Genomic DNA, 27,347 nt, shown 5'->3' with positions numbered 1-27,347 from the left:
ATAGATTACTAAAAACAAACGTGTGATTTGTGTGATTTTGATTTTTAACGTAGCTTTAACAATTTTTCAGTCATATCGCTACGATGTCTGCAATGTGGCAGTTTATAGTGATGTCTAGCACTGGGGCATCATGCCGCAGACATGTAGCACGATGTCCCACCCAGTCACATTATCCTGACACCAGGCCGACCAGTCCTAACACTAACCTCTTAATGCTGAACGCCAAGCGAGGCAGCTGTTAGTACCATTTTTAAAGTCTCTGGTATGACTCGGCCGGGGATCGAACCCACGACCTCCCGCATCCGAGGCGGACGCTCTAACCACTAGGCCACCGGAGCGGTTAAAAACAAACGTAAATGCATAAAACGCCGTAACAGTAGCTGTATAACCAACGAAACAATGAATAAGGAAACTTGATGATTTTATTTTAAGTAGAAATATTTACACTGCATTTAAAGTATTATTCGTAGCTATAAAATGTTAGAACAAAATCTCTGTGAGATATTTTACTTTGGATATATAGGAATGTGCGGACGAAATAAGCAACTTGCGAATGTGTGAAAAACGAGACTCATTGATATTCAAAAAGAGCTTACTCTTGCCGTATACTCGTTAATAAGTTGTCAAATTGCAAACAAGATAGGTGCTTATCCGCCGTAGCATAATGCGCCTGCACATCAGAGTCTGTCTTCTTTATTCTACTGATTAGTCCTAGCAAACTTCACAAACCCAGATCTGCAGGCTTATCATGCGACGGCAGATCTGGGTCTGTGCAGTTTGCAATTGGACTCATCTTGCAAGCGGATGTATGCGGTAACAATAAATAGTAGCATGCATCATTTTCAATAATGTGCACGTATTTAAATAACTGTTCAAATAGACAGATGGAAATAATGACGAGGAATAGCGTGCACTCCCGACGCTATTATGTTTCTGGCATGACGTAATAATTAAAAGCAACCCCATGGAAAATCAGAACAAATGTAACAACTAAATAAATGCTGTAATCTAAATCTTACATCAATGTACATATTTTGACATGTGAAGTTTAACATTTTGAATTTTTTTTAGTTTGCTCGTATTTTAGCTTAATATTGCCAAGTTGAATTAGTATTGCTTATTTTAAATGAGGTGACTCGTTAACAGACTATGGGCAACGTTAATATTGATATTAGTGATGGGTAAATAGTATAATAAATTTAGACTATGTGTAATTTGTATTTACGTCTCCATTTTATCAATATATTAGATTTTAGTTATTAGTGATTATGGGAAGTCGGTGTTGAGGAAATATTCTTCAGTCCAGTAAGTGACCAATATCTAGGAGCAAACGTGACAGAGCGCAGTGTTGATGAGATTTCATGATGACTTGGTTTAGCTTCGTAGTGAGTTTAGGTCAGAGCCTCATAATTGTGTTGATTGATATATCTATATATCTGTCTATCGGTCTGTCTGTCTATTTGTCTATCTGTTTGGCTGTCTTTCTTTCTTTCTTTCTTTCTTAGAGATTTGTGGTTCTATAATGTCCGTTGTAGATATGTTTCCGTGTCATTAAATATAATGTTATTTAAAGAACATTTCCCCAGGTCTGAATTTTGTCGGCCATTACACATTCTCAGTAAGGTTACACGATAACTGTTATATAGTTAGTAATTGATTTAGGTGTAATTCACGAAATGTTGACACAAGTAACAGTAAATGAATTCAAATATTAAATATTCTCGCTAGCTTCAAACAGAAATAATGTGCACTATGCACGCATTCGTCTTTCTGTCATTGTTGTATTTGTCGATACTGATAGGAACATTAAAATCAAAAGAGTTAAAAATTGTTAGATGATTAATGTTTAGTAAGAGAATTGCCGAGAATGGAAATAATGGTAACCTTAGATTCTGTTAAGTCTTATTAGTAGCACCTATGTGACTATTGCTTCAAAATTGATTGTATGTCTGGGAAATTACGAAGTATAGGTGAAAACTTTAAACAGCACCGTAATATTTTCTGAAACAATAATACCATACAATGAGTAGCATAAGTGGTCAGTATGGTGAATATGGGAATTATAATATTAACGATTGGATAGGTATGGAAATTTAACATTGCATTCAGGACCGTGTGGAGTCTATCTACAGGGCCGAGAACAGGGTAAGACAACTTGGACTAACTTCCGTTGGCCCAAAACGGTTAGGGAGCCCACCGTCGAAGAGAAGATTTTTTTTTTAATTCATAGGGGCCTGCTAGAGAATTGTTCCTAAGGCCCACGAATCCATTCCTCGGCCTTGTCTATTAAAATGTACCATCATGTATGGGCCCGTATCATGGGAGTTTAACCATGGGACGTATATCAGATTGGAACATTATACGGCATTATAGTCCTTTATGTAAATGGAGCATGATGAAGACACAGACCAAAAATCTGACGACAGACAAACACATACCTGGAGAACTGGTAAAAACAATTGAAGTTATGTGGTATGCTTGTATACTTTGGGTGTATAAAGAGACTTTTCAAAGATCGATAGAAAGGTTAAAATTTATTCCATGAATGTAATTGCAACACTGTTAATTTGGTTATTCATATTGCTAGCGTGTGTGTGTGTGTGTGTGAGAGGGAGAGAGAGAGAGAGAGAGAGAGAGAGAAGAAGAAGAAGAAGAATTTTAGAAATAAATATAATCACACTAGGTGGCTGGTTTTGTTTTTAAACGAACGGTTAAATAAACACCGCTCTATCAATACAGTACCAAAAATCTAAAGAATAGACTTTTAGAAGAAATATTGTTCTCCTTTTTCAAGCTTTGTCCTAGTTTACATAAAATTAGTTTGCGGTTTATTCCTGTTTTTTTAAATAAAAATTATAATAATTATTCGAACATTTTCGTCTGCATTATTCCAAACGTTAGAAAAAGTATTTTATAGTACCATCATGTTCAGATCTGCATTGAGTCCAATGGTGGCCCAAATGTAATGCAAATTTGCATCGATCCTCTACCAATCCAGATGTAATGCAAATTCGCATCGATCCTCCACCGATCCAAATGTACTGTTAAATTCGTATCGATCCTCTACCGATCCAAATGTAATGTTAAATTCGCATCGATCTTCTACCTATCCAAATGTAATGTTAAATTCGCATCGATCCTCTACCGATCCAAATGTAATGTTAAATTTGCATCGATCTTCTACCTATCCAAATGTAATGTTAAATTCGCATCGATCCTCTGCCTATCCAAATGTAATGTTAAATTCGCATCAATCCTCTACCGATCCAAATGTAATGATAAATTCGCATCGATCCTCTATCGATCCAAATGTAATGTTAAATTCGCATTGCCCCGATACACGCCTAAACTATTTATTACATGTATTACAATCCCATTGACACGATACAGAACCAAACATTAACATAAACTTTGGAGAGCCTGCATGGATCCATTATACTACTTGTACGTCCACCAATAAATAAAACGACAAGCAGTTTTATGTTAGTGTTCTCTAACAGGAATGATATATGACTGACCATGAGTCAAAGTTCATGTTGAGAGTAATATTCATACTCACTAGAAAATGACTGAAGTACTGTCAGTAGTTTTCCTGATAAGTAGGTCAGAGTCGAGTGGGTTGATACATGTGATGGTAAGTTAAAGTCATATAACGCAGCAGTCGACAATCGCACAGACATGTTATATTTGCTCTTATTTGTCACGCTGTTGCTATTGCAAACAACTAAATCAAAGTAATGAATTCCCATGTAAGTAGTATTTGCGCCATGTTAATGTCGTTGATGTCAAAATTGCATAGTGGTCAGCATTACGAATTGCTAAGTCACATGTTTTAGGTTTGCATTCCTGTAATTGACTTACAGCAGTGTCTCCTATTTCTGGCCTTTCTCTCTGGCGTGGGAAAAGGTAGGGGTGGGGGTGGGGATGCACATATTTATTTCTTGATCTATTCCACTGCGCTGTTGTCTTTTCAAAGTGCTTTCAATAATATTTTTAAAAGAGTAGTGTTTATGTTGGGATAATTTTTAATTCATCATATGGGAATAATTATGGTCGTGATGTTGGCTGTTTTATTTCCTTGCAGAAAAGAAATGGTATTGAGATGTACGTAATTTGGCTTACGCTAATTATTTAATGATAATCGATCCATAAATGCTTTCTGTGGTAACAATAGTTTTACAGTATTTTATTCCATCAGTTTATTTCAATTCATTTTTTATCATGGGCATGTAATCACTGTAGTGTTTAAGAATCGCTCTCTCTCTGTGAAACGCGTTACAATGAACACGCACACGTGAGAGTAATCAATAATATTAATGTATGTCTGTCTGTCTGTGTGTGTATTTATGTGTATGTGCATGTGTGTGTATGTGTGTGTATTTATGTGTATGTGTATGTATGTATGTATGTATGTATGTATTGTCATACTTACGATATGCATCCCCTAACCCTCAATGCGCGGGGTGGGTACTGTTAGTCTAGGTAGAGTTTTGTACTGATGTCAATTTTAAGATTTTCATTCTATATATTTTCTTAGATACCATGTCTATTGTCCTTCTAATTTTTAAGAAAATTACAGCTCTTTACAAATTGTACGCTATGCAAAAGTGTCTTTATCCTTGAGGAGAATCCTGATCGAGACAGAGAAAGAGCTAAGTATTCTATTCCGCTTCCTGCGTCTTGCTCACATGCGGTGTGGGTTTTTTTCCGAATTGTTGTGCCATTACATAATCGTGATTGAATAACTCTTTTGAGGCGTGTACCTGCCAAGGCAAATTTATGACGTTAATATTTATTATAACGCTGAAAAATAAAAATCCAATTCGTTCTATTCAATATTAATTTTAATGCAGACATTCAAACTCTTCTTTGAACATAATTTTTAATTGATTTGAAGGCAATTTATTTTTTAAAAATTGTTTATTACATTACAAAACAAGGTTTCAATTTCTTTAGTCCCATAACGCTTCATTATGCTAGGACAAGCCGTCTCATTTGCATTCAATACTTTAATTCGAAATTCGACATTTCCGATTAATATGTAAGCTTGCATTTTCCTTTCTTAGATGTTTACCTGCAACAGAAGGGAATTCACAAGAGTAAAATTTTAAAAACGCTTTTCCCAGACATTTTGTTTCTCTTCTAGTTGATTCCTTCTGATTCACACGGGATAATTCAATCTGAAATACGGGTTTTAATTCTGATCACAAACAACCCATGCAATCCTTTTTAAAACATATACATACTATAAATACCGTAAGTACAGCGCTTGTAGTGGGTGACAGCTGTGTATGGGTTAGAACATGTATTTTTATGTGTTTTTGATGTTAAACTAGGTTAGTTACAAGTGTGTAAACGTGCTTAGTAATGTTGATCACCTTTCTAGCGTAGGATATGCTTTGCATCTTGGTCAGTATAATTGGTGGATGTCTTCACTTATTTACATATGTACGTGCAAATATACCAAATGCAGCTGGAATACAAGTACCATACAAAAATGGTATTATGGATTTGTGTACACAAGAGCAACATAGTATATATTCAGCGCACAGCCTTGTGTACACAAGGATACCCGATTGAAAACGTTTTCGTTCACACACACACACACACACACACCCATTTATTGTTAACCGCTCTTAACGGGAAACGGGGACAATACTTCTATCATCGAAATTCCGATATTTTTATGTGAACTCCTTCTGGAGAAAAAAATCGGTTATTTTCATGCCTTTTACTATCTTTCTAAATTTGTTTTCCAATCATTAATGTATTGGACCTTGCCATCAGTTACAGTACACATAAATACACATGAATGGAATCATTCAATCCAATCGGTGACATTCATACATATACACTTTACATTTCAATAACTGCGAAATTAATTAATAAAATGCACAAATAACAACTCATATACATAGTTACTTTCCGAATTAATAAACTAAATGAAAATTTATGTTAATGTTTTGTATCATGTTTAATTTGTGCATTGATAAAATTGAATTAACCCGATTTTAAATAAGCACGCTCTTCAGAAGTGTGCAAAAATACAGAAAACATGATTCTGTTAAAAGAAAATTACCACAGATCTTCATGATATGTGTTATGTAAAAATTATTGTAGTGACATGTATACATTTTTGAAGTTAAAATGTCAACAACAAAAACAAAAAGTATTTTTAGTTGTATGTGTTAAAATTTATCTTTTTAATGGAATACACTTCAATAATACACAAAATATTATAATTGTTTCTTCAAGATGAAACATATCAAGAATATGTCGTTAAAGTGTCTCATTTTAACAGGAAACCAGCATTTTTATATTCATACCAAAATGTCCCTGTTTGTAAATACCATATCATAGTTGTGTATAATAAAATGTCCCACATTTTGTAAGCACTGTATCTTTGTTGTGTGAATGAAAATGAACACGTTTTGAACGTACCATTTAATAATGGTTGCGTGTATGAAAATGTCCCAGTTCCATATGTGTAACAAGATAACTGGGTGGGATTTCGGATTTGAAACAGAACACTTTTGATGGTGATACAAATACAATGTTTAATAACGAACGATTTGAATGAGCAATTAATTATGATTAATATGTGCGTGTATCTGATCCAAATATTGGATCAATTAACATTAAAGGCACAGACTTAATAATGAAAATACGAATACATGGCTTTACACAGTACAAGTATAAGGGGTGAATAGTTCACAATGATTTCACAACGAAGGAATGATGTGTTTTACTCAAATAGTAAAGTATAGTATTTTACTCATATAGTAAAATGTATTCACTCAAATAGTACAATTGTGTAAACAAAAAGGGACATGTATACATTATCTTTACAGTCCCAAAAAACATACTGGGTTTTACAAACCTCAAATATTAGCCCACGGCTAAATGATTACAGCTATGGAGTTACACTCTGCCACCAGCACACTCGGCTACCAGTTACAGTATTCCAGCTTGGTCAACGCCCTCCAATCTTGGTCAGCGACCCCGATCACCTGCTACTCGACCAGCAACACTGTTTACTCAGCTCTACGGCTGCTATGGTTCAACTTCACAGCTGCTATTGTCAACTTCTAAGGTCGACTCCGATCACTCCCATAACTGATCGCTCTGGTCAGCTCTACAGCTGACCACTCTGGTCACTCGGATCAACTGAAAATACATCTAACACGGGGTACTATTCATGACACGGGCATATACGATAAAATGTAATGACGTTACATACGGTAAGTTATACAGTTTACATTATCGGCACAAATTTACAAACCAACAAACACGTTCAGAAGTAAACCTAACAGTGACCGAGAAGAATCCTACGGTACTAATATAAACGTGGTAGTACAATAGTTATAACTTATACACAAGAAATTAATAATTCACATACCTCTATATCTGTAGATGTGCAAGTCCTTAAACTTATTTATGTGGTCACTCTCAGACTCCATAATAGAGAGGACCCTCTAGTGCTGAAACTTGAATGATTTTGTGTGTTTTGTTGCCCCAGAGTATATGTAGATCATGTGTATTCAAATATAATTTTGACAGATTTAGTAATTTGGATTAGGGTTTTGTACACCGTCCATCACTAGTGTTTATATAGCTCTTCAACCATGGTTGGTTTCGGAGCTCTAATTACCTTAGTGATCCTTGCCAAGGATCTGTGTTGTCCAGTGGATGCTATATGCGTATGCTATATGAACTGTACGCTATCCTTTTTTCCTTTTCTTTAAATATTTTTTTTTTCATTTTTATTTTTTATGTTTTTATTTTTATGTTACGAACTGGCTCTATAATCACATTTAGGGTTGTCTTTAGTTATGATAATTCCTATGTAAGAAAATAAATTCCAGCTAGGGAGGCCCGGTATTAGCATGTGGCGGTGGCATGTGACTCAATTCTTTTGTTCACACGCTTTCTTGACAGAGACCAATACCTTCATTCCCATGCTTGGAGTCCTTATCTAATTTAAAAGTGATGTGTGTAGAATAGAAGAGGAAAGTACAAGTTTGAGAATTAAATAATCAAGAGAAGAAAGAAAAAAGAAAATATTTGTATTGCTGAGTGCGTGTATGTTGTGCATTTTATACCTCGTAGTTTTAGTAGATTGTATATGTGCCCCCGTTTTTATGTTTTCGTAATTTGACCTTGGGGAGATCCGATACGATCCGTGCTACCTCGCGTGAAGAACGTAGCTTATGCATCGTTCCGTCATATGCTCAGTAAGGCCAATCCCTGTTGTTGTTCTTTTTGTACCTATCGAAGTTATTGCTTGTATTAGTTTCTACGAGATATTCAGTGTTTGTGTTAGTATGTTATTTTTTAGTATTAAATTCAGTATTTACGTTGACAGAGAATATCAAAATTACAGTTGCATAAGCGATGCAAAGAAGCTTGTTTAGGATAAACCTCTCGCATCGTATATGTTTCTGTTTGTATATCATATAAAATGAATTTATTGTTTTCTTGTATTTTGAATATGTTTTAAAAGTATATGTAAAAGTATATAATAGTTATAGTTGTGTATATAATCTGGATGAAAGAATATAGTTCCAAAATTATAGTTACAAAAACTATGTTGAGAAGCTCCTTTAGGATAAATTCTATAGGAGAGTTCATAACTATCGCGTTTTGTTTGTTTCTGTTTATATATCTTTTTTTACTAAAAGAAATGAAATTAATTTTAAGGTCTACGTTTCATTTCTAAAGGTTTTTCATAATTTCAATAATAAAGTGAGTTAGTTCAGAGTATATGTTCTGATCTATGATGTCATTTGTATATAGTAATTGTTTAGATTCCACTCCCCCGTATTTATCTCTAATCTTATTCGTGATTCTATACATGTCTGTATAAGTTTGGATACATCTTAAAATAATATGATTTTGAGAAAATCTGTATGGTTGTTACACAGTCTGCAGGGTGGTATAGTTCTTATTAGGTGCGTCTTAAAGGCCACCTCTCCAGTCACCCAATTGGCATGCAGATACAGGAACATCCTACTTTGTATGGAGGTCGATCATATACCTGCTCATTTATTCCATAAACTAAACGTTTAAATTTGGTTGCCGTAGCGCTCTCTCTCTCTCTCTCTCTCTCTCTCTCTCGTGTTTCTCTTTGAATATTTTATCGTTTAGTATTTTATATATATTTTTAATCTCCAATCAAAATTTCACTATTGTCTCTGTACGTATATATTAAATCTCATTCTTTTACCACATCTCGGTGGTTCCAATAACTTTGTAAGTATAATATTGTTAAAAATAGAATCGTTAAATCGGCACACATAGCCATAAAAATAGATATTTATAACTTCACAGAGGACAGAGGAATATATGTGAGCTATTTATGTGTTTTATTTTATTTAAAATATTTCGTTTGTTTAATACTTATGACTGGTACGTTTAATCATGTTTCGTACGTTTAATCACCCCGTCTCTTTTGGTATATATATATATATATATATATATATATATATATATATATATATATATATATATATATATATATATATATATTCATTTAAATAATGCATTTTATTTTTCCAGATAAAGTCTATCTTCCCCTCTACGACCTTTAGCATTGCTTTAGTTAGGTTCACTGTTTTCATAATATGGTTGAGTTGACTATACATGTAGGTTTTAGCAACCTGAATACGCTCCATAATATTGAGTGTTGTGTGTGATCAAATTTCAACCTGCTCTTCTATCTTGGTTAATATTTCACGGTAGTTGAGATGAGTTGAGTTTCTCCCATCTAATATTCCTGATGCTCTTACGTGCTTTTTAATTATTAGGAGGGGAACCAGGTTGATTACCTCTCCAGTTGCCTATCAGTAATATTTCTGTCTTATGATTAATTGCTGACCCAGATGGTTTTCCAAATTGTGTGAATTCATATTGTAAATGCTTAAAAGAAAAAAGAATTCTCTCTGAAGTTTGTGCAGTCGTCTGCATGTAGCATAGTTTTTAATTCCCCTTTCAAATTAGGTATTTTAATTCCAAGAATATTAATGTTTTTATTAATGTTAATATTTAAAGATTCTATTGCCATAATATATTGTATCGTTGACAGGGGCAACACTGTCTTCCTGATCTCTGTATCATAAATCCCTCTGTTACAGCACCATTTATTGCTATTTTAGATGATATGTTTTTGTACATGCTTTAAAGACGAAGTCATGCTCTGTTCGATCAAAAGCTTTCTCTTGATCCAATAGAAACGTGACTCCTTTCTCCCCCTACTAGTCAAAAAGTCAATTATTGATCCAATCTATAGTGGGTTATTTAAAATAGTTCTATCCATCCCTCCCCCTCCCCCGAGCTTTGGTTTACATTAATCATATTGTATCTAGGCAGGATTTTATTCTGTTGGTGATAATTATGCTTTGTATTTTGTTGTCAGTATTTAGTAGTGTAATAAGTCTCCAGTTTTAAACTCATATATATATATATATATATATATATATATATATATATATATATATATATATATATATATATATATATATATATATATATATTAATGCAATTATCACTTCCCTCCAAGTTTTTTGGCATGTTCCCCCTTAGAAAGTATATTATTATATAGCAAATCTAGTACGTCAGTTATTTTGTTTTGAAATTTAATATAAACGTCAGATGTAATCTCATCTGACCCTGGCGATTTCACTTTATCCAGTATGTTAATTGCTTTACGAATTTCATTTTCAGTAATAAACTTGTCACAGTGTTCTTTATCTTGTTCTGGTATTTTTCGGTAATTAGTTTTCCCTATATAGTTGTTTATAATGTCTATATCTATAGTTTGGGTCTTATTAATTTCTGCATAATACTCTTTAATGCCTTTTAAAATAAATATTTTAGCTATGTATGTTGCATTTTTTATTTATACGCTTTATTTGCTTTTCCCTACCTTTTATTAATTCTATCCTTTTGGAAGGTCCTTTACCTTTATTTGTACACTTCCCCAAATTTTCCCGCCCTTATTTGGATACCGTGAGTGGTATTTTGTTCTAATTTGTTTCCTTGTTTGAGAAGTTTTTCCTCTTGTTCTGTTTTAGGACCATGTTTCCGCTTTATTTCACAATATTTCTCATTTTCCCATTGTTTCTGTATTTTTTTAGTTTTACTGTAATATTTTTAAATTTATTTTATTCCAGTTTTATAATTTTCCAATTATCCATTATATCCCCATGACATTTTGAAGTGGGTTCTTTCAAGGGTAGATGAACAATGCCCACATACACGTCGTCGAGCATGTGAGCCTTATACATCTTCCACAGTCCTTGTTCCCTTTTGACTGAATTAATGATCATTAATTCTAGTATCACTAGTTTATGGTATGATATTTTTTCTCTGTTAAAATCAAGCATTTTGTTGCTACATCAACATACGCTTCTGATATAAAAAAGTGTCTGAACGGCTCCCCTTGTTGTGAGCATAATCGTATGTATATTCCCGTTTATTTCCAGTGTAATATCTAAAACTATATATTAAATTATTTGTTTGTAAAAGAGTATTTATTAATTTATGTAAAATGTTTTTATCAGAATCCAATAGTCCCTCACTTTTATCCATTTCGGACAATACCCAATTAAAATCCCCTCATATGATGCTAAGTTTTAATTTTTTATAATAAAAGAGAACTTGTGTGTGCACATTTACGTGCCTGTTCAGGATAGGAAACACCAAATATATTGGTAGTAAAAGATTCCCATTTAGTTTGACCTGTCAAAAATTATATGTAAGAAATGTCCCCATCCAACCATACACATTAGTATGAACCAATTTTATAAAACAATGTCTGAATAAATGGTCATAGAGTGTATGTATAAATGAAATCCGTATTAGGAACCTCTTATGTTACGTGTTTAGGCTCGAATAAACAGTAACACAATAAGGAGTGAAAACAACAAGCTTTGAAAAATATAATACATAATTTATTTCCCTGGAAAAATGCTGTAAAAATATATGAAATTACGGTTTCCAGAATCAAATCCAAAAATAATCCAAGAATAATCCACGAAGAAAATACTTGAAGTCTTAATATTGAAATGTTCTAATGATTTAAGTTTGAGTCCCGACGAAGAATCCAAGATGGAAGGCGATGACGTATGCCTTAACCTGTACAGTGCTGAAGTATTCAGTTCCTTGTAGAAGCACAGTAATTAATCCTCTGGTTTCGGAAATCCAAATAATTTTTTAAGAAAAGTCTTTGTTCCAGAATTTTGTATGAGCACAAAATATTTCCAGAGAAACGAACTAATCTTTTAGAATTCGAAAAATTAAAATAAAACTCAAAAATTCGAAATCTCAATACTAGTCACAACAGAAGAAAACAACTTGACATCAAGTATTTTTTTTAAATCTGATATCTCTCTCTCTCTCTCTCTCTCTCTCTCTAAACATCACCAGTAACACTAAGTATTTCGCAATTTTGGAAATGCCTACTTGCGAAATAGAGGATCACGTGATAATGTTTATATATAAAATTCACGTAGCCCTTGTACGTCCTTGACAAAAACCTATAATTTTACTCCAAGAAAAAGTTGTTTACTTGACCCTCAATCAAGGTTAGGAACTAATTCAAAAATAGAATGATTTTTTCTATTATTAGGTATCTAAGGAAAAATTCCGGTCAAAATGAATTTTCTGGAAAATATCAAACTTCTAGTAAACAAAATTACATTACGTTGAAAATTAAAAAAAATAAAAAAGATTCCGAAACACACAAACAATGAAATCAAATCAAACACAAATTAAATCAAATATAAATTAAATCAAATATACGTAACAAACCATATTAAAGTTGTGTTATAAGAGACTTCAGATAAGCTTGATAAAAGTAATACATATTCGTCAAATCTTTCTAATGAGTTTAAAGTCCTTCAATTATAGTTTAACTCATAAAGCTAACACATAATTCATGGGGAGAAAAAAAGCATGTGTTTTTTTTAAAAAATATTTGGTACCATTCGAAAAATAATTGTGTATTTCCTTCCAAAATTATTTTCATTTAACTTGATCATAACCATAGAGAGAATGAATAATGATGCTTAGCTTCTAAATTCGTATTTAGTATATACATACTGTAGATAAATATTCTCTATTTCATAAACGTGTAATTTTAAATCTTAACTATCCTAGGAAGAACAAAAGGATACAAAGGACAAAACAATGCTAGTATCAGGAAAACAAGAATATAACAGAATAGAACAGAGCTAAAGGCTTCTGTATCAGTATTCCGTGTGTTGGTCGCTCATGATCTTTACCTTCCGAGTGTTTCATTTTTTTTTTCTTTCTTTCGGTGTACAATTTTCACATCAAATAATTTAAAATGACAATGACGGAGGAATATATTGATACTGTAGGCTCCATACATCGATGGTTTACCCTCTGTTAAGATATATGCATTGTTTAAATAGGTTCTCCTCTAGTACAAAGTCTAAGTTTTAAAAATTAACTGACCAAAGCATATATCTAAAGTTAGAAAATAATCACTTTATCTTGAGTACTATAAACCTCAAAAGTAAAACAAAACCGATGGTAACAACATTTACCTTCCAAAAGATATCCGTGAATACATTTTTTCTTTCCAATTTGTCTTTAGAAAAGAAGGAATTGCATGTGATGTAAATTTATATTATCATTACTCATACACGTCATATAAAATTCAGACTTTTGCATGTAAAAATAAAGTTCTATTCAATTTTGTGTAACAGTTTTGTTATGTATATTTGATTTAATTATATCTCATTTAATATATATTTATTTATAATTAACTGTTTGTCGGTTTTAATTATTTTAAATATTTTTCATTACACGATATTGTAATGTAAATTTATTCACTAGAGATGATACTTTTTTCAGAAAATAGTTTGACCGTGTCTCTTTGTTTTATAAACACCAGGTGTTGATGTAAATCCTGACCTTGTTTCAAAATTTTGTAGCAACCATCATAACAAGTTCTATCTTTATTTTAATATGATTGGTTGTTGTCGAGGTCATGATGGGACTTCGTCTTTAAGATGTAAACAATTTTTTTAATTTTTTTATTTCTTAGAATGAAATAGTTTTCGTCAGGGCACACTGGGTAGACGTGACCTTTAAACGAGTAAACTACTTATTTTCTATAACATTCGAGAAGGTGATCACGTGACCCCTTGTTTTCGTTTTACAAAACCATATAACCTCTGTTTTGGAGAATTATTCTCAATAAAAGCTGGGCCGTTAAACTGTTAGTTACTTGGTTTGGAGTTATTTCAAATTACTTGGATTCAAAAGGATTAAATTTTGTTATTTTCTGGAAAATACATGAGCTAATGTGAGATTATTAATCAAAGACAGTTCTTATATAAAATTTATTTAAAATTTACAAAACCGGAGTGATAATTCTTGTTTCTACAAGAAACTGTAGACTTCAACACCACAGATTGTAGCCTACGGCATCGTCTTCCATTTTTGAGTCTTCGACCGGATTCGAACTTGAAATCAGTAGAAAATTTTGTTATTAGAAATACTAAAATTTTATTCTTGAATTATTCTTGGATTATGTTTTGAATTTGATTCTTAAAACCGTAAGTTCATATATTTTCATTATTACAGAATCTTTCCAGAGAAATAAAAAAAATCTTCAAAGCTTGTTGTTTTTATTTTTTCTTGTGTTACTGTTTTTGCGAGCCTAAACACGTGCCATAAGGGTTGAAATTCAAGTTTCCTAATGGGAAATCTTACCTAATCAATATAACTAAATCGTTTTTTTCTATCATAAAATTATGTCACGCGTATATAATGAATAATATTTGCATGATCATTGAATACTTATTGCGGGTATATCAAAATTTAACATTGAAGCACTTCATGTGTATTTGAATCTAAAGCTGATTGGAAACATTCCACCAAGATTCAACAAGAAAATCGTATTCTGACATTTGTTTTGTAACCGTTTTCAGTAGATTATATATGGTGTCCATCAAAATGAATGCACATACCACCCACCTGGTAATGCATGGTATCAAATGGTGTCCATCAAAATGAATTCACATACCACCTACCTGGAAACGAATGGTATCAAATGGTGTCCATCAAAATGAATGTACAGACCACCCACCTGGCAACGTATGGTATCAAATGGTGTCCATCAAAATGAAAGCGCTTTACCATCGTGATTTTCTCAACTTTCTTATGCCCCATTGTGAGGGGGCCGCAGTAGCCAAGTAGATAATCGATTCGTAACTCAAGAGTCGCGGGTTTAATATCCCTCCCAGGCCAGTCTGGGTTGGTTGCCTCCTTGTGATCTGGGAAAGGCACTTAGCCTGGGATTCCTCTGTATGACAAAACCAGTACTGAGTTAAAATTATGGTGTCATTCCATATGTTATTTTTGATTCAATGCGAATTAAAAGCAACAACAAAACAAAACGGAAAAGAAAACGAAAAATCAACATATTATAAAGATAGATCCGTTCCACCTATGCATCTTTAGAAAGTGAGGCTGTAATGGTAACTTTGAGGCAAGCAGCCACTTTAATATGCAATCGATCTAGTACGAAGAAAGAAAAAATGAGTCTCTTTATTAACGAACCTCAATGTAGTCACTCCTAATTTAGAAGAGTTCTTTATTACCGAAAAAAACTAAAATGTTCCATTTGAAAAGCATTGTCTGGCTCATCAGTCCCAAGTTTGCTTTCACTCTGACCAAGCAATGAGTTATTTTCTTTAGATAGTAACATAATTTTAATTGTATCAAGTTTGTCTGCTAATATTTATTCTCTAAAGTTAAGGTGGCCAATACGCATTCCTTTACCTCTTAATCCTAAGAGCGACACATTACAAGTATTTGGCTCAATAACTGAGCTAAATACAAATCGAATCAAAACGAGTCAAGTGGCAGTAATTGAGCTACATATAAATATGATCAATACGAGTCAAGTTGTTCATCTGAGTAGAGTACTGTTGTTATCTACGTTTTTAGCAGTTTTACATTGACTATTGTAAAATCGTCATATACACACTTTTTGCAATGAGAATCTAACAGTAACGCATTCTTTCGTCATGAAATTTCAATTTTCATCTATATTAGGCTGAACTGACATCTTTTTGAATGTAATAACGGCTGTGGCCAATTAACCAACAGATAAACATTCGAGGTTCAACTTGAAGACCTGTGACCTGCTAATGAAGAAAATCGCATTCCTTGATAAAGTAATTAAGCAATTTTGGATAGCATCTTTTTGAATGTAATAACGGCTGTGGCCAATTAACCAACAGATAAACAAGCGAGGTTCACCTTGAAGACCTCTGACCCGCTAATGAAGCAAATCGCGTTCCTTGATAAAGTAATTAAGCAATTTTGGATGACTTTTGGATGATATATGTAAATAATTTTTTCTACAATGTAGTAAATAATTTAACTTTATTGTGCTGCATAATTTCTGTATTTTTCATCTTGGATGTATACTCAATAATGAATCTACATGTCTTGTACACTTGCTGGCCGGTAGAGGAATGATTGCTATTGTTGTCTGCATGTTAATGCTTCATATATTTCGTATGTGATTACTCAGAAACATTTATCACATGCTAATGTTCCAGTTCTATCAGTGAGTTCTGTAAAACATGGTCTATTCAAGATTAATTATGGCCTTATCAAATTCTGCGAGAAATAAAGCTCGGATACCATTCCTGGAATAGCTCTGATTGGTGATACTTACAATGGTATGTAACGGAAGAAATAGTGACAATCATAGTCCCGATTCTGTCCTGAAAATGTAAGTACTGGGGAGAAGAAAGAAGAAAAACGGTTTTCTTTGTTCTCGTTTCCTTTATCAATTTGTACAAGGAGAAAGATATTTAATTACGTGGTCGCGATGGCTACTTGAATATAATAATGTTGGAAACGGTACCGTTCTGTTTAATTTTTGATCGCATTTGCCTCCCAAAATCTTCACAGAAATCCTGAATGTAAAGACTGTAAAATGGCCGTTTTGTTTTATGTATGCTTGTTTATTTTGTCAACCAATACCGATCCATTTCAGGAGCATCTCGAAGAACCGCTTGCTGGTTGCGGCTGCCATCGTCATCGTTGTGGCAATAATAGCACTAGGTCTCGGGCTGGGTTTAACCCTCAAAAGAGGTGACTCGAACGGAGGGCCGGGTTCCTCGTGTAACATTAATCAAGATGGCGTCCAAACAACGACCCACAATCCTAACACAGGCACGGGATCACCGTCCATAGAGGGACATTACCGGTTTGCCACTGTTGCTGCCGATGCTGCAGAGTGCTCGACTATTGGAACGTGAGTTTGTCTTATGTTCTCTCACACTGCAGCATATAATCTGAGGAAATTTATTGGTCTTTGGTAAGTTAATAAGAGAAGAAAGTCGATAGCGCGCCCTCGTAAAATACTGTCTTTTCAAACTGTAATCAGTTTCAGGTTTGAATTTGTGCAACTTCAAATGACTTGTCATTGTTTTTACATCTATTCCCCCAACCCACTCCCCCACCCCACCCCGGACAGTTAAACAAAGGCAAATGCAGATTATGAGCTCTGATCTTGAGTTTCGAAATTGAATTTTGACTCTCATACAGTCTACTGTGTCTTTACAAAGGTAATGCCACGAATGACTGGCTGACACAAATCTGAACCAGTCTACTGCGTATTCGCAAAGGTAATGCCATGAATGATTGGTTGACAGAAATGTCAACCTCAGACCCAAGCTTAAGAGTCATATAATCTCCAGACCTGAACCGTAAATGATAAAATATAATAGATTATATACCGTACTGTTATGAATCCAAGTACAACAATTTGCTAAAACAAAATAATGAATGAGTTATTATTTCCGTCTTCTAAATATTAGCATTGTAACAAATACCATTTCTGTTCCGAGTTTGTTTTGAGATTGTTCGAGGAATTAATATAAAAGACTGAAATATCATAGATTAATAGAATATTAGTAATTTGTAAAGACTGAAGGCAACATGTGCGTCCTATTGGATGAAAAAGATGTTACCTTATTTGAATATCTTGGATATGTATTTCACAAATAGTAACTGTAAATATGTTCTTGGAGAATTTAATGCTTAATAACATTTCTTCGCTTTCCGTAAAATGCGGTATGGTATAAATGATATGAAATTCGTATGTAAAGAACATTTGTTTCCCAACAATTTAAAGAACCTTTATTGTGAACAAAAAAGCACCGACAGTTAAATGATGTAAATTTCTACATCTTTATAAACCCTTTATAAATCTAAGTTACGTAAGCTTTCATAATACATGTATAAAGTAAATATATATACAAAGTGCGGAATGTAATGAGCTACTTTAGCGTGGTTCTACCAGTTTTCGCAAGAATTGTGGATCCAAATTCCATACAGAGCGATGCACGGTAATTCCTATCGCTATGAAATTTGAGCACAGTTGAAGAATGGACCTTGTAATTATTGAAAACAACTATATAAAACGTTTTATAAATATTTTTCTAGAAAGCAGCTATCACAGTACAGTTTTTGATCATTCAAAGAACGTGATCACAAATGATAAATGTTTACCGTTTGAAACGTGTAAATCTTGGTATTAAATGTTATTCGTGCTCAATTTTCCGTTGTATTGTTAACAAAAAATATCATAATATTATGGTTTCATTCAACCATACGATCTTCTTGCACAGACGACATAGAAAAGGAAACGATATAGTTGCATTTTTTTGAATTTTTTTAAGACTGAATGCAATGTACATAGACAGAACGCTTTATGAGATTGAATTTAATTTTTTATGTACTAGTCTGTCTGAAGTAAAATATACATTTAGAGGTAGCTATTGCTGGAACTATCTGACAAAATATTTTTTTCTATAAAAAAATCTCATTTTAAGTGAAATAATGGCCCGAGACGGAGGTTCAGCAATAGACGCCGCAATTGCTGCAATCTTATGTGCTGGAATACACAACGCTATGAGCTGTGGCATTGGTGGCGGCCATTTCTTGACATACTACCAAAGGTAATACCTTTCTTGTCAATTGCATGACAGTCATGTACCGTATTTATTCGCTTATAAGTCCGGTTAAGCTACAAAAAACAAAGATCCAAATCTACGGTAGTATAGTGCGCCTGCAGATCCAGGGTCTATGTCTCTATGATGTTTGTTCTTCTGATTATTCCGAACAATCTGCCGACCGATATGGGTCCTTGTTTGCAGTTGGATTTGCGTTGTAAACGAGTATATACGGTAGTTTGAAAATACAAATTGCAAATGCTATTTATAATTTTGCTATTTAAAAATATGATACTATGTCTACTACTTGTTCTTATTAATAAAATGAGCATCATCATCATCATCATGACGAACCAAATTATTCTGGTACGCTTGATTGTATAATACTTTGTACAAAATGGGACACAATTGCGACACGTACATGTCTAAACTTTCGATTTCTGTTATTATGTCTTTGTTTAGAATATTGACTCGGTCAAAGAAGAATAATACAGATAGTTGGAATGAATATTATCGCAGAATCTGTCATGACATATGCATATAATTATATTTAATGTTTTGAAAAAAATTGCCATATATCTTTGCTGAATCTTTGGTGGAAAGGGTACTTACATGTTTGATTATTAAGCGACGTTTTGTTTCGTTACATGTATCACTGTATCACATATATCACGGATAAATAAGGTGTTTGTGAGTGTATCTAAAGGTGTGGGTGTGTGGGTTTGACAGTTTATCTCCATAATGTGTGAGAGTGTATTCCAAGGTGTTCGTAAGGGTATCTCTAGGGCGTGTGAGAGTTTATTGCAAATTGTTTGTAAGGGTATCTCTAGGGCGTGTGAGAGTGTATTTCAAGGTGTTTGTAAGGGTATCTAAAGGGTGCGTGAGAGTGTATTGCAAGGTGTTTGTAAGGGTATCTCAAGGGTGTGTGAGAGTGTATTTCAAGGTGTTTGTAAGGGTATATCTATGGTGTGTGAGAGTGTATTGCAAGGTGTTTGTAAGGGTATCTCAAGGGTGTGTGAGAGTGTATTTCAAGGTGTTTGTAAGGGTATATCAACGGTGTGTGAGAGTGCATTACAAGGTGTTTGTAAGGGTATCTCAAGGGTGTGTAAGAGTGTATTTCAAGGTTTTTGTAATGGTATCTCAAAGTATGTGTGAGTGCATTCATAATATCGATTTTATATCGTACAACTATGTAAGTTTTGTGACAGTTTTAGTAAAATTATAATTTATTAATTAATACACGTATTAAAATTTTGTCAATGAATGTGATAAGATTTACATATTTCCAATTTTAAAAGAAGATATATTTACATTTCTTCACACAAAGGAATGCATGCAATATTATTTTTAAAAAGCATTATGTACTGCTGAAGTTAATGACACATAATTACGCTAGTGTATTTATAATGTTATATCGGATGATAGTGCTAACTGTTGTGTAGAAATTCGAAGAGGATATTATGAATTTTTGGAATTCTGTTGTGTCTATGTTTGCAGTGAGTGGAATGTTGTTCAGGACATGTGGCTTTACTTTTATAATACTTTTTACATGATATACACTCAGTGACCCGAATAGGAATCGAAGACATCAAGGATCGATTGTAACTTTCCCACTTTGCTTCTTTTATAACGTTTTGAAACCTAGTATTGCATTTGTATGGTAGATAAATAGTGCGTCTCAAATGCTAAGCACTGTATCTGATACTTTGTTCTTAAAACCGAGTGCCACTCCTCTTTGGCGCACTCCTTTCCATGCGACAAAGCCTGTTTGCCTAAGGATGGCTTCAGAAAGCTAGCTATACTCTCCTCAGTGAAAGTTTGCGTCTTAGAAAGCATTCTCTAACATTTTTACTCGGTACATGTGGAGGGTAGAGCAAATGATATGCTTATTCTTCAGATAACGCTCTTGAGTGTATGATAATTTCCACATCGTCTTTTCTCCGTCGAAATTAAACCTTAAACCAGGAAGGTATTTTACGTCATAGATCTGACCCATTTACAGGAGCATGTATTTATATGTGCAGCGTGGCTGTGGGAAAAGACCTACACATACGGTATCAAGGTACCAATTGTTTTTCCATATACCTCAATGCTAATGTTTTGTGAAATAAATATACTTTCTGTCCTACTTGGGCATGCATGTCACACACTGTCATATAGAACAATGCTAGATTGTCAATTTGACAATGACATAACCAGGTACTCCATTGCATTTAAGAGAGATAACTCTACTGGAACTAAACAGGGGTAAGAGTTATCTAGTCACAACAAGCACATTTTCAGCCATGTGTACCATATTTTAAAAAAAATCATAAAAAATACAAAATATGATCTAGATAGAAATTAACACAAACTTACATGTTGCCAAGAGGCTCAACATTTTTTTAAGCCAAACAGAAAGTACAACTCTTACATAATGCACCAATCACAGCTAGTGTTGTTCTTTAATTCTGAATACAATGTTCCATACACCTTAAGCTCCGCCCACCTGGACTTGCGCAATTGGTACCGTTATACCATATATTACCTTTCTCTGTCGATAGATAGGAAGTAGAAAACAAATTTGTCTCTGGATTAACGGCACCTAGCACTCTCATGCGCCAACGATCTAAACTATTAAACCAAACGCTAGTCCACAAAATAGGATGGAATAATATGAATGAAAGGGCTATACTGTCATAAATCGAAGGAATTCACATACAAACAGTATGCTTAAAAACAAAATTAAAATGCATATTTTTCTTGCAGAAATACAAGAAACGTGTACACTATAATGGCGAGGGAAATGGCTCCCCAGAATGCATCTGAAAACATGTTCGTCCCCGCGAATGTATCGTCACAGCATGGTATGTGAAACTTATCTGAATCAATCACTCATTCCAAACATCAATAATAAACCTGCAATATTTAAAACTATGGCATGATAAACAAGGAAAGCATCACAAAACATAAACGAATAGGTAGAATGATTTTGTGGCAGTGAGCACGCGAACTGAAATTTAATGTTGATATAATCCTACTAAAAAATTAATAGTTTTGGTCATCATATATATATATATATATATATATATATATATATATATATATATATATATATATATATATATATATATATATATATATATATTGTTGAAAACACAAATGTCTTAGACGAATTGAAAAGTTTATAAATACATGTACTAACATTCGTGTTCATGTACTCGTTTCTTTTTTTCTAGAAAGGGTGGGATTCGTTTTACTGAAATTTTATTCAGTTAACAAAGGTTATGACCTATACTTCCATAGGAGGCCTGTCTATAGGTGTTCCTGGAGAAATCAAGGGTCTGCATGAAGCATGGAAACTTGGAGGAAAACTTCCATGGAAACATTTGTTTCAGCCCGCAATAAAATTGTGCAAGGAAGGTTTTAAAGTCGGCCGTAGTCTGGCTTCAGCTATCAATGCCAGTGTTAGGTTTTACAGCAACTATACTAATCTGAGGTACTCTCTCTCTCTCTCTCTCTCACACACACACACACACACACACACACACACACACACACATATATATATATATATATATATATATATATATATATATATATATATATATAAACCTACGTTTACTGTTAGTTCCACTTATGCTTAATTTCTCTTTTTCCTTCTTTCCTTCTCCGACTAAAGGTTAAAGTTTATACTTTTGATGGCATAAAATGATAGGTCAGTACATCAATCCTACTCAATGCTTTGTTTCGTCCGAGTCGGTTTAAAGAGCAAATTAGATGTGGTTAAAAGGATACCTGGAGATCGTCAGGGCAAGAGGTTAAAAGGATACCTGGAGATCGTCAGGTCAAGAATGTACGTACGCTACCATTCATCTTCTTGTTCTGTGGAAATGCTTTGCCAGTGGTGGGATAAATATTAATTCAGCAGACAGAATGATTATTTTTAAAACCGGTTTTGTTCACTCATCTGTTACAAGCATTATGTAACGAATCCCGATTAAATGGTCACTACCTTCTTAAGTAGCTTCATGTATTTCTAACTGTACGTATTTCTGTTTAAAACTTCAGAGAATTGGTAACAAATCCAGTCACAAAGACATACTACAAAGAAGGGGACATAATGACGAGACCCAAACTGGCAACGATTCTAGAAATCATTGCAAATGAAGGTCCGGATGCATTCTACAACGGTAGTCTTAGTGAAAACATAACACGGGATATACAAGATGCTGGTAAGTTGAACTCGACCTCTCAGTTATCCGCCCACATATCAAACACATATATGGAAAGATACAGTCAAAATAAGGGATCATTCATTAACAAAGCTGTGTCTAGGAAGGGCGGTTGTACATGTTGGTGGTTTTTAGATGAAATATGCAGTACCTTAATATTCAAATGTGTTGTATGTTATTGATCCAGGTTTTTATCGAGGTTTAAGATTTCACTGAAACTAATGCATTAAAAGTGCTGTAAAATTTCATTTTTAAAAACCTGAAAAATGTAAACCTGAAGATGACAATGCCACGTGCTGAGCGATGCGCATTGATCCGATATGTCCCTTTATTGTCCGTCGGTTGCACAATAGATCTTCAAGTCCTAACACGTGCTCTCCGTAGACCAGATGTTAGAGTATGGTGGTTTTGAACGTTAGATGAAACGAGAAAACTAGGGGAAACTTATCAATAAAAGCCAAAAATTAATAACCGTAAATGTAATTCAGTTTTCAAACATAAATATAAATAAGATCCCGTAAATGAGATAACATTGATAACCTTAAAGAATAAAAAAAATATTATCAGTGTGCACTTTAGTTCATATCTGAATGTTTTGTATGTGGTATGTTTTATATTAACACTTAATCCATCGCTTAGACGTCGTAACTATCCATGTTATTCTCCATATCATATCATGAGTTTCAACATCTGTAGTTATCAATCATTAAATTTCAAGACTTACAAAAATGGTATTAACAGCTGCCTCGCTTGGCGCTCAGCATTAAGGGGTTAGTGTTAGGACTGGTCGGCCTGGTGTCAGGATAATGTGACTGGGTGGGACATCGTGATACCTGTCTGCGGCATGATGCCCCAGTGCTAGACATTACTATAAACTATCACATTACAGACATCATAGAAATATGACTGAAAAATTGTGAAAGCTACTTTAAAAATCCAAATCACACACACACACACACACACACTAAATTTCATTTTTACGTGGTACTAGTCTTTCAAGCTATTGTGGTAGAATTTGTATATCAACCAATGCCATATCCCTAATATTTTACATCTGCTCTAAATTGATTTATCTAATTTTACTTTCTTGATTTTCATCAATTGTTGCCTTCCTGGAAAATGATGGATATTTAAAGATTTTTGAACAGTTCTTTGCATTCGAAGACATGGTTACAGTTTCATTTTCCTAAGATTTTCCATTGGTTTAGCAAGTGGAGAGTTTTTCATTAATTTCAGTAAGTCCTTCTCAAAATCAATATTGTTTTCATTTTTAAATATTGTGCTTGCTTTTTATTAAGCTCTATATATGGTTTTAGCCACAGTTTGTATTCAGTAAGGAAATTGCTACATATAGTTTACAGTTTTAGTCGTAATTGCAGTATTGAATGAGGTATTGTTTTTTAGTTTACAAACTAACTTTGGTACCTTCGACTCGGTTCATTTTTTTCTTTTCAAAGAAATGTTTTTCTAGATCTAATATTTTTCTCGAAAGGTATTTCATCTTATTATATGCAAAAGGACCGTACATGAAATCCTAATACAACCGAGGTGTCACTTCTAGGTCTGCCTCTAAAATTTGCCAAGTTGCAGTGACTTCCATTAGTCTAATTAGTAAAGTAGTTACCCATCTAGATTCTGCACACATGATGAAGAATTTTAATTTAGACTTTTCAAATTCACCACAATTATTATCTTTTCCATTATCATCCACGTCATATACTTGATGATATTCGGCATATATGTCTGGTGTAGTGCTAATTGCTCGTCTTAGTCCACTCTCAGCAAGCTTTTGGCCTTCTTAATCACAGCCTGATTTATAAATTTAAAATTGTTTCCGTTTTCTGGCATTTGAATTCAAAAAGATTTTCAACTTATTGCTCTCTTTAATCCTCAGATTAATACAATCCGAACTACTTCAAAGTTCTTGACTTTGAAGACAATAGGCATTTAATTGTTTTTACTGGTGTGAACGGTCTTTTTTATATGATGGAAATTAGTTATGTTTAGATACTTTGAAGACATTAAACTTTGTAAAACATCGTTGACTGTCTCGGATATTAGTATATAATATTTAAATTGATTTTTTTCCACATTTGCATTTACCATATTTTCTGTTTCGTAAACACTTCTTCTTCCTCGTTCAACATTTTGTTTATTTACACAGTTTGTACATTCATTTGTGCGTATTGGCTTTTATCAAATTCAATATCAACTTTTATTTTCAATTTTTGGGGGTCTCCTGGTTTGATACTTCGATTTATCTAGTTGAAATTGTTTCATTGCGTAACAATCTAGAGTTGGGCTCTATATGTTTAAACTATGTAACAATCAAAGGGTTAAACCAAACAAGCATTCAGTTTTCCAAATCATAAATTATCTCCCTAAAATACAAACTCGAAAAAAAGTGAAAAGAATTAAAAATAACTTACAGTATGGAACGAATTCCTTAAATATTTCCTATATTTACTATCCATTTCTCAGTGATCCGGAAACTATCAGAAAGTATTCCAAATGAAGGTTTTAATGTGTTTATGTGCTAGCACCACAGCTAATAAATGTTGCCATATCCTAAAAAATTGAATTGAATGCAAATTCGAAGAAATCTGAATGTCACAAATATCCTTGAATGTTTCACAATACTCCAGCAAGGTATTATCTGTTTAAAATAAATGGTTTTCATTTTCATCAATAAATATATAAATCTGAATTATCTCATGACTATATACAACTGAACTATAACAGAACAATGAAACGCTACATATAGTATTCCTTTATATAACCACTGTATATGCAGGAAATAAAATAGTCTGAATCACTAAAAGAGATTCTGGGTATTTCAATTGTTCTGTATTGTGATATAACTTTAACAGTCAGCATTTGACCTTTTAATGAACTGGCCCAAACAGCAACTAGGCAACTAGGGCGGTTATCATAACATTAGACTACAGATGTTATCCTAGGATCACGTGATGTCGACAGGATCTCCATTCAACTATTTCGTGGCATTCTTTGACCGAATTAGTTGTTGACGTGAACTTGGCAATCACCTTGATTTAGGAATGAAGAACATAATACATGTACTCTTCTTATAGTACAAGCCAGCTACTGACTTAAAGAATAAAAGTTGTAATTAACCAAATGACTCAAATAAAACTATAATATTAAAATAGTATATGTATAATATGTATATCGCTAGCCCTAGCATGAGAATTAGTGCCAAATTTATTGAAAGTGACTGCCTAAAAGATTGAAAGGTACTATGTAATATTTTGCACTTTTAGTGATCGTTAAGTATTAGTTCTCGCCTCTTGTAGACTTCAAGTGACAAAATCACGGACCAAACTTGCAGGTCGCTGTTAAATAGATGAAAATGATAGTTTCTTATAAGCTTGTTCTTCTTTTATTTTGACTACAGATTTGCATGAAGTAAATAAATTCATGATCGTTTGGTCCAGGGCTGCCTGCTATGTTTTCTTAGCTATAAAGATTGAAGATTATGGCACATTGGAGTTTATGTTTTACGGATATTCGTTGATGTTTGAAAAATGTCGAAAATGTCCCATATGTTACAGAACATCCACATTTATTACTGCCTCTAAATGCTCTCAAGTGTCTTTTGGAGGAAACACATACAAATACGATCGAAAATAATAGTGCATGTAAACTAAGTAACAGTAATTAACCACTATTCATATTATTACATCTGTGGGCAATGCATATTATATTTAAGCTTATTGTAATTATTACATATTTATTACATCTCTTGTTAGCGTGGCTTACGTGTGATGTCTACAAGGGAGTTTGTTACATTTACGTTTGAAAATCATTATATATTTACGAATATTACTACCTCAAGATATGAATGTTGTAGACCATGTAAACTTCTGAATGGAACGGAGGAAATTTAAGACCCATTTTATTCGTTTCACTAGAAAGCTTTTTTTTCATATTTAATAAGTACAAATAGAATGAGTAAATGCAGCAGAGTAGGGTGGAATCTAAAATATATTGAATTGGCCTTAGATGAATGTTATTGTTCGATTTCATAATAACTTTGAGAACTGTATTAACAGATACATCCGTATAGATCACACAAAGCCACGAAGATACAAAAACCTTATTT

General features: G+C 33.4%; 1 protein-coding gene across 1 annotated transcript in view; it reads left to right on the top strand.

Moving 5' to 3' along the window:
* Positions 1-27,347, top strand: part of LOC149774041 (glutathione hydrolase 1 proenzyme-like) — a 67,566-nt gene that overhangs the window by 250 nt on the left and 39,969 nt on the right. The window contains exons 2-6 of the mRNA XM_089945859.1: positions 17,048-17,308; positions 18,891-19,016; positions 21,759-21,856; positions 22,296-22,488; positions 23,061-23,224. Of these exons, the coding sequence (XP_089801985.1) occupies positions 17,048-17,308; positions 18,891-19,016; positions 21,759-21,856; positions 22,296-22,488; positions 23,061-23,224 (842 nt within the window). The remainder of the gene's footprint in view (positions 1-17,047; positions 17,309-18,890; positions 19,017-21,758; positions 21,857-22,295; positions 22,489-23,060; positions 23,225-27,347) is intronic.

The sequence above is a fragment of the Sinohyriopsis cumingii genome, unplaced genomic scaffold (genome assembly GCF_028554795.1).
Source record: "Sinohyriopsis cumingii isolate HCF-2022 unplaced genomic scaffold, ASM2855479v2 utg000441l, whole genome shotgun sequence".
Classification (NCBI taxonomy): domain Eukaryota; kingdom Metazoa; phylum Mollusca; class Bivalvia; order Unionida; family Unionidae; genus Sinohyriopsis; species Sinohyriopsis cumingii.
Note: the sequence above shows the minus strand (reverse complement) of the source record. Positions and strands in the feature narration are given on the sequence as shown.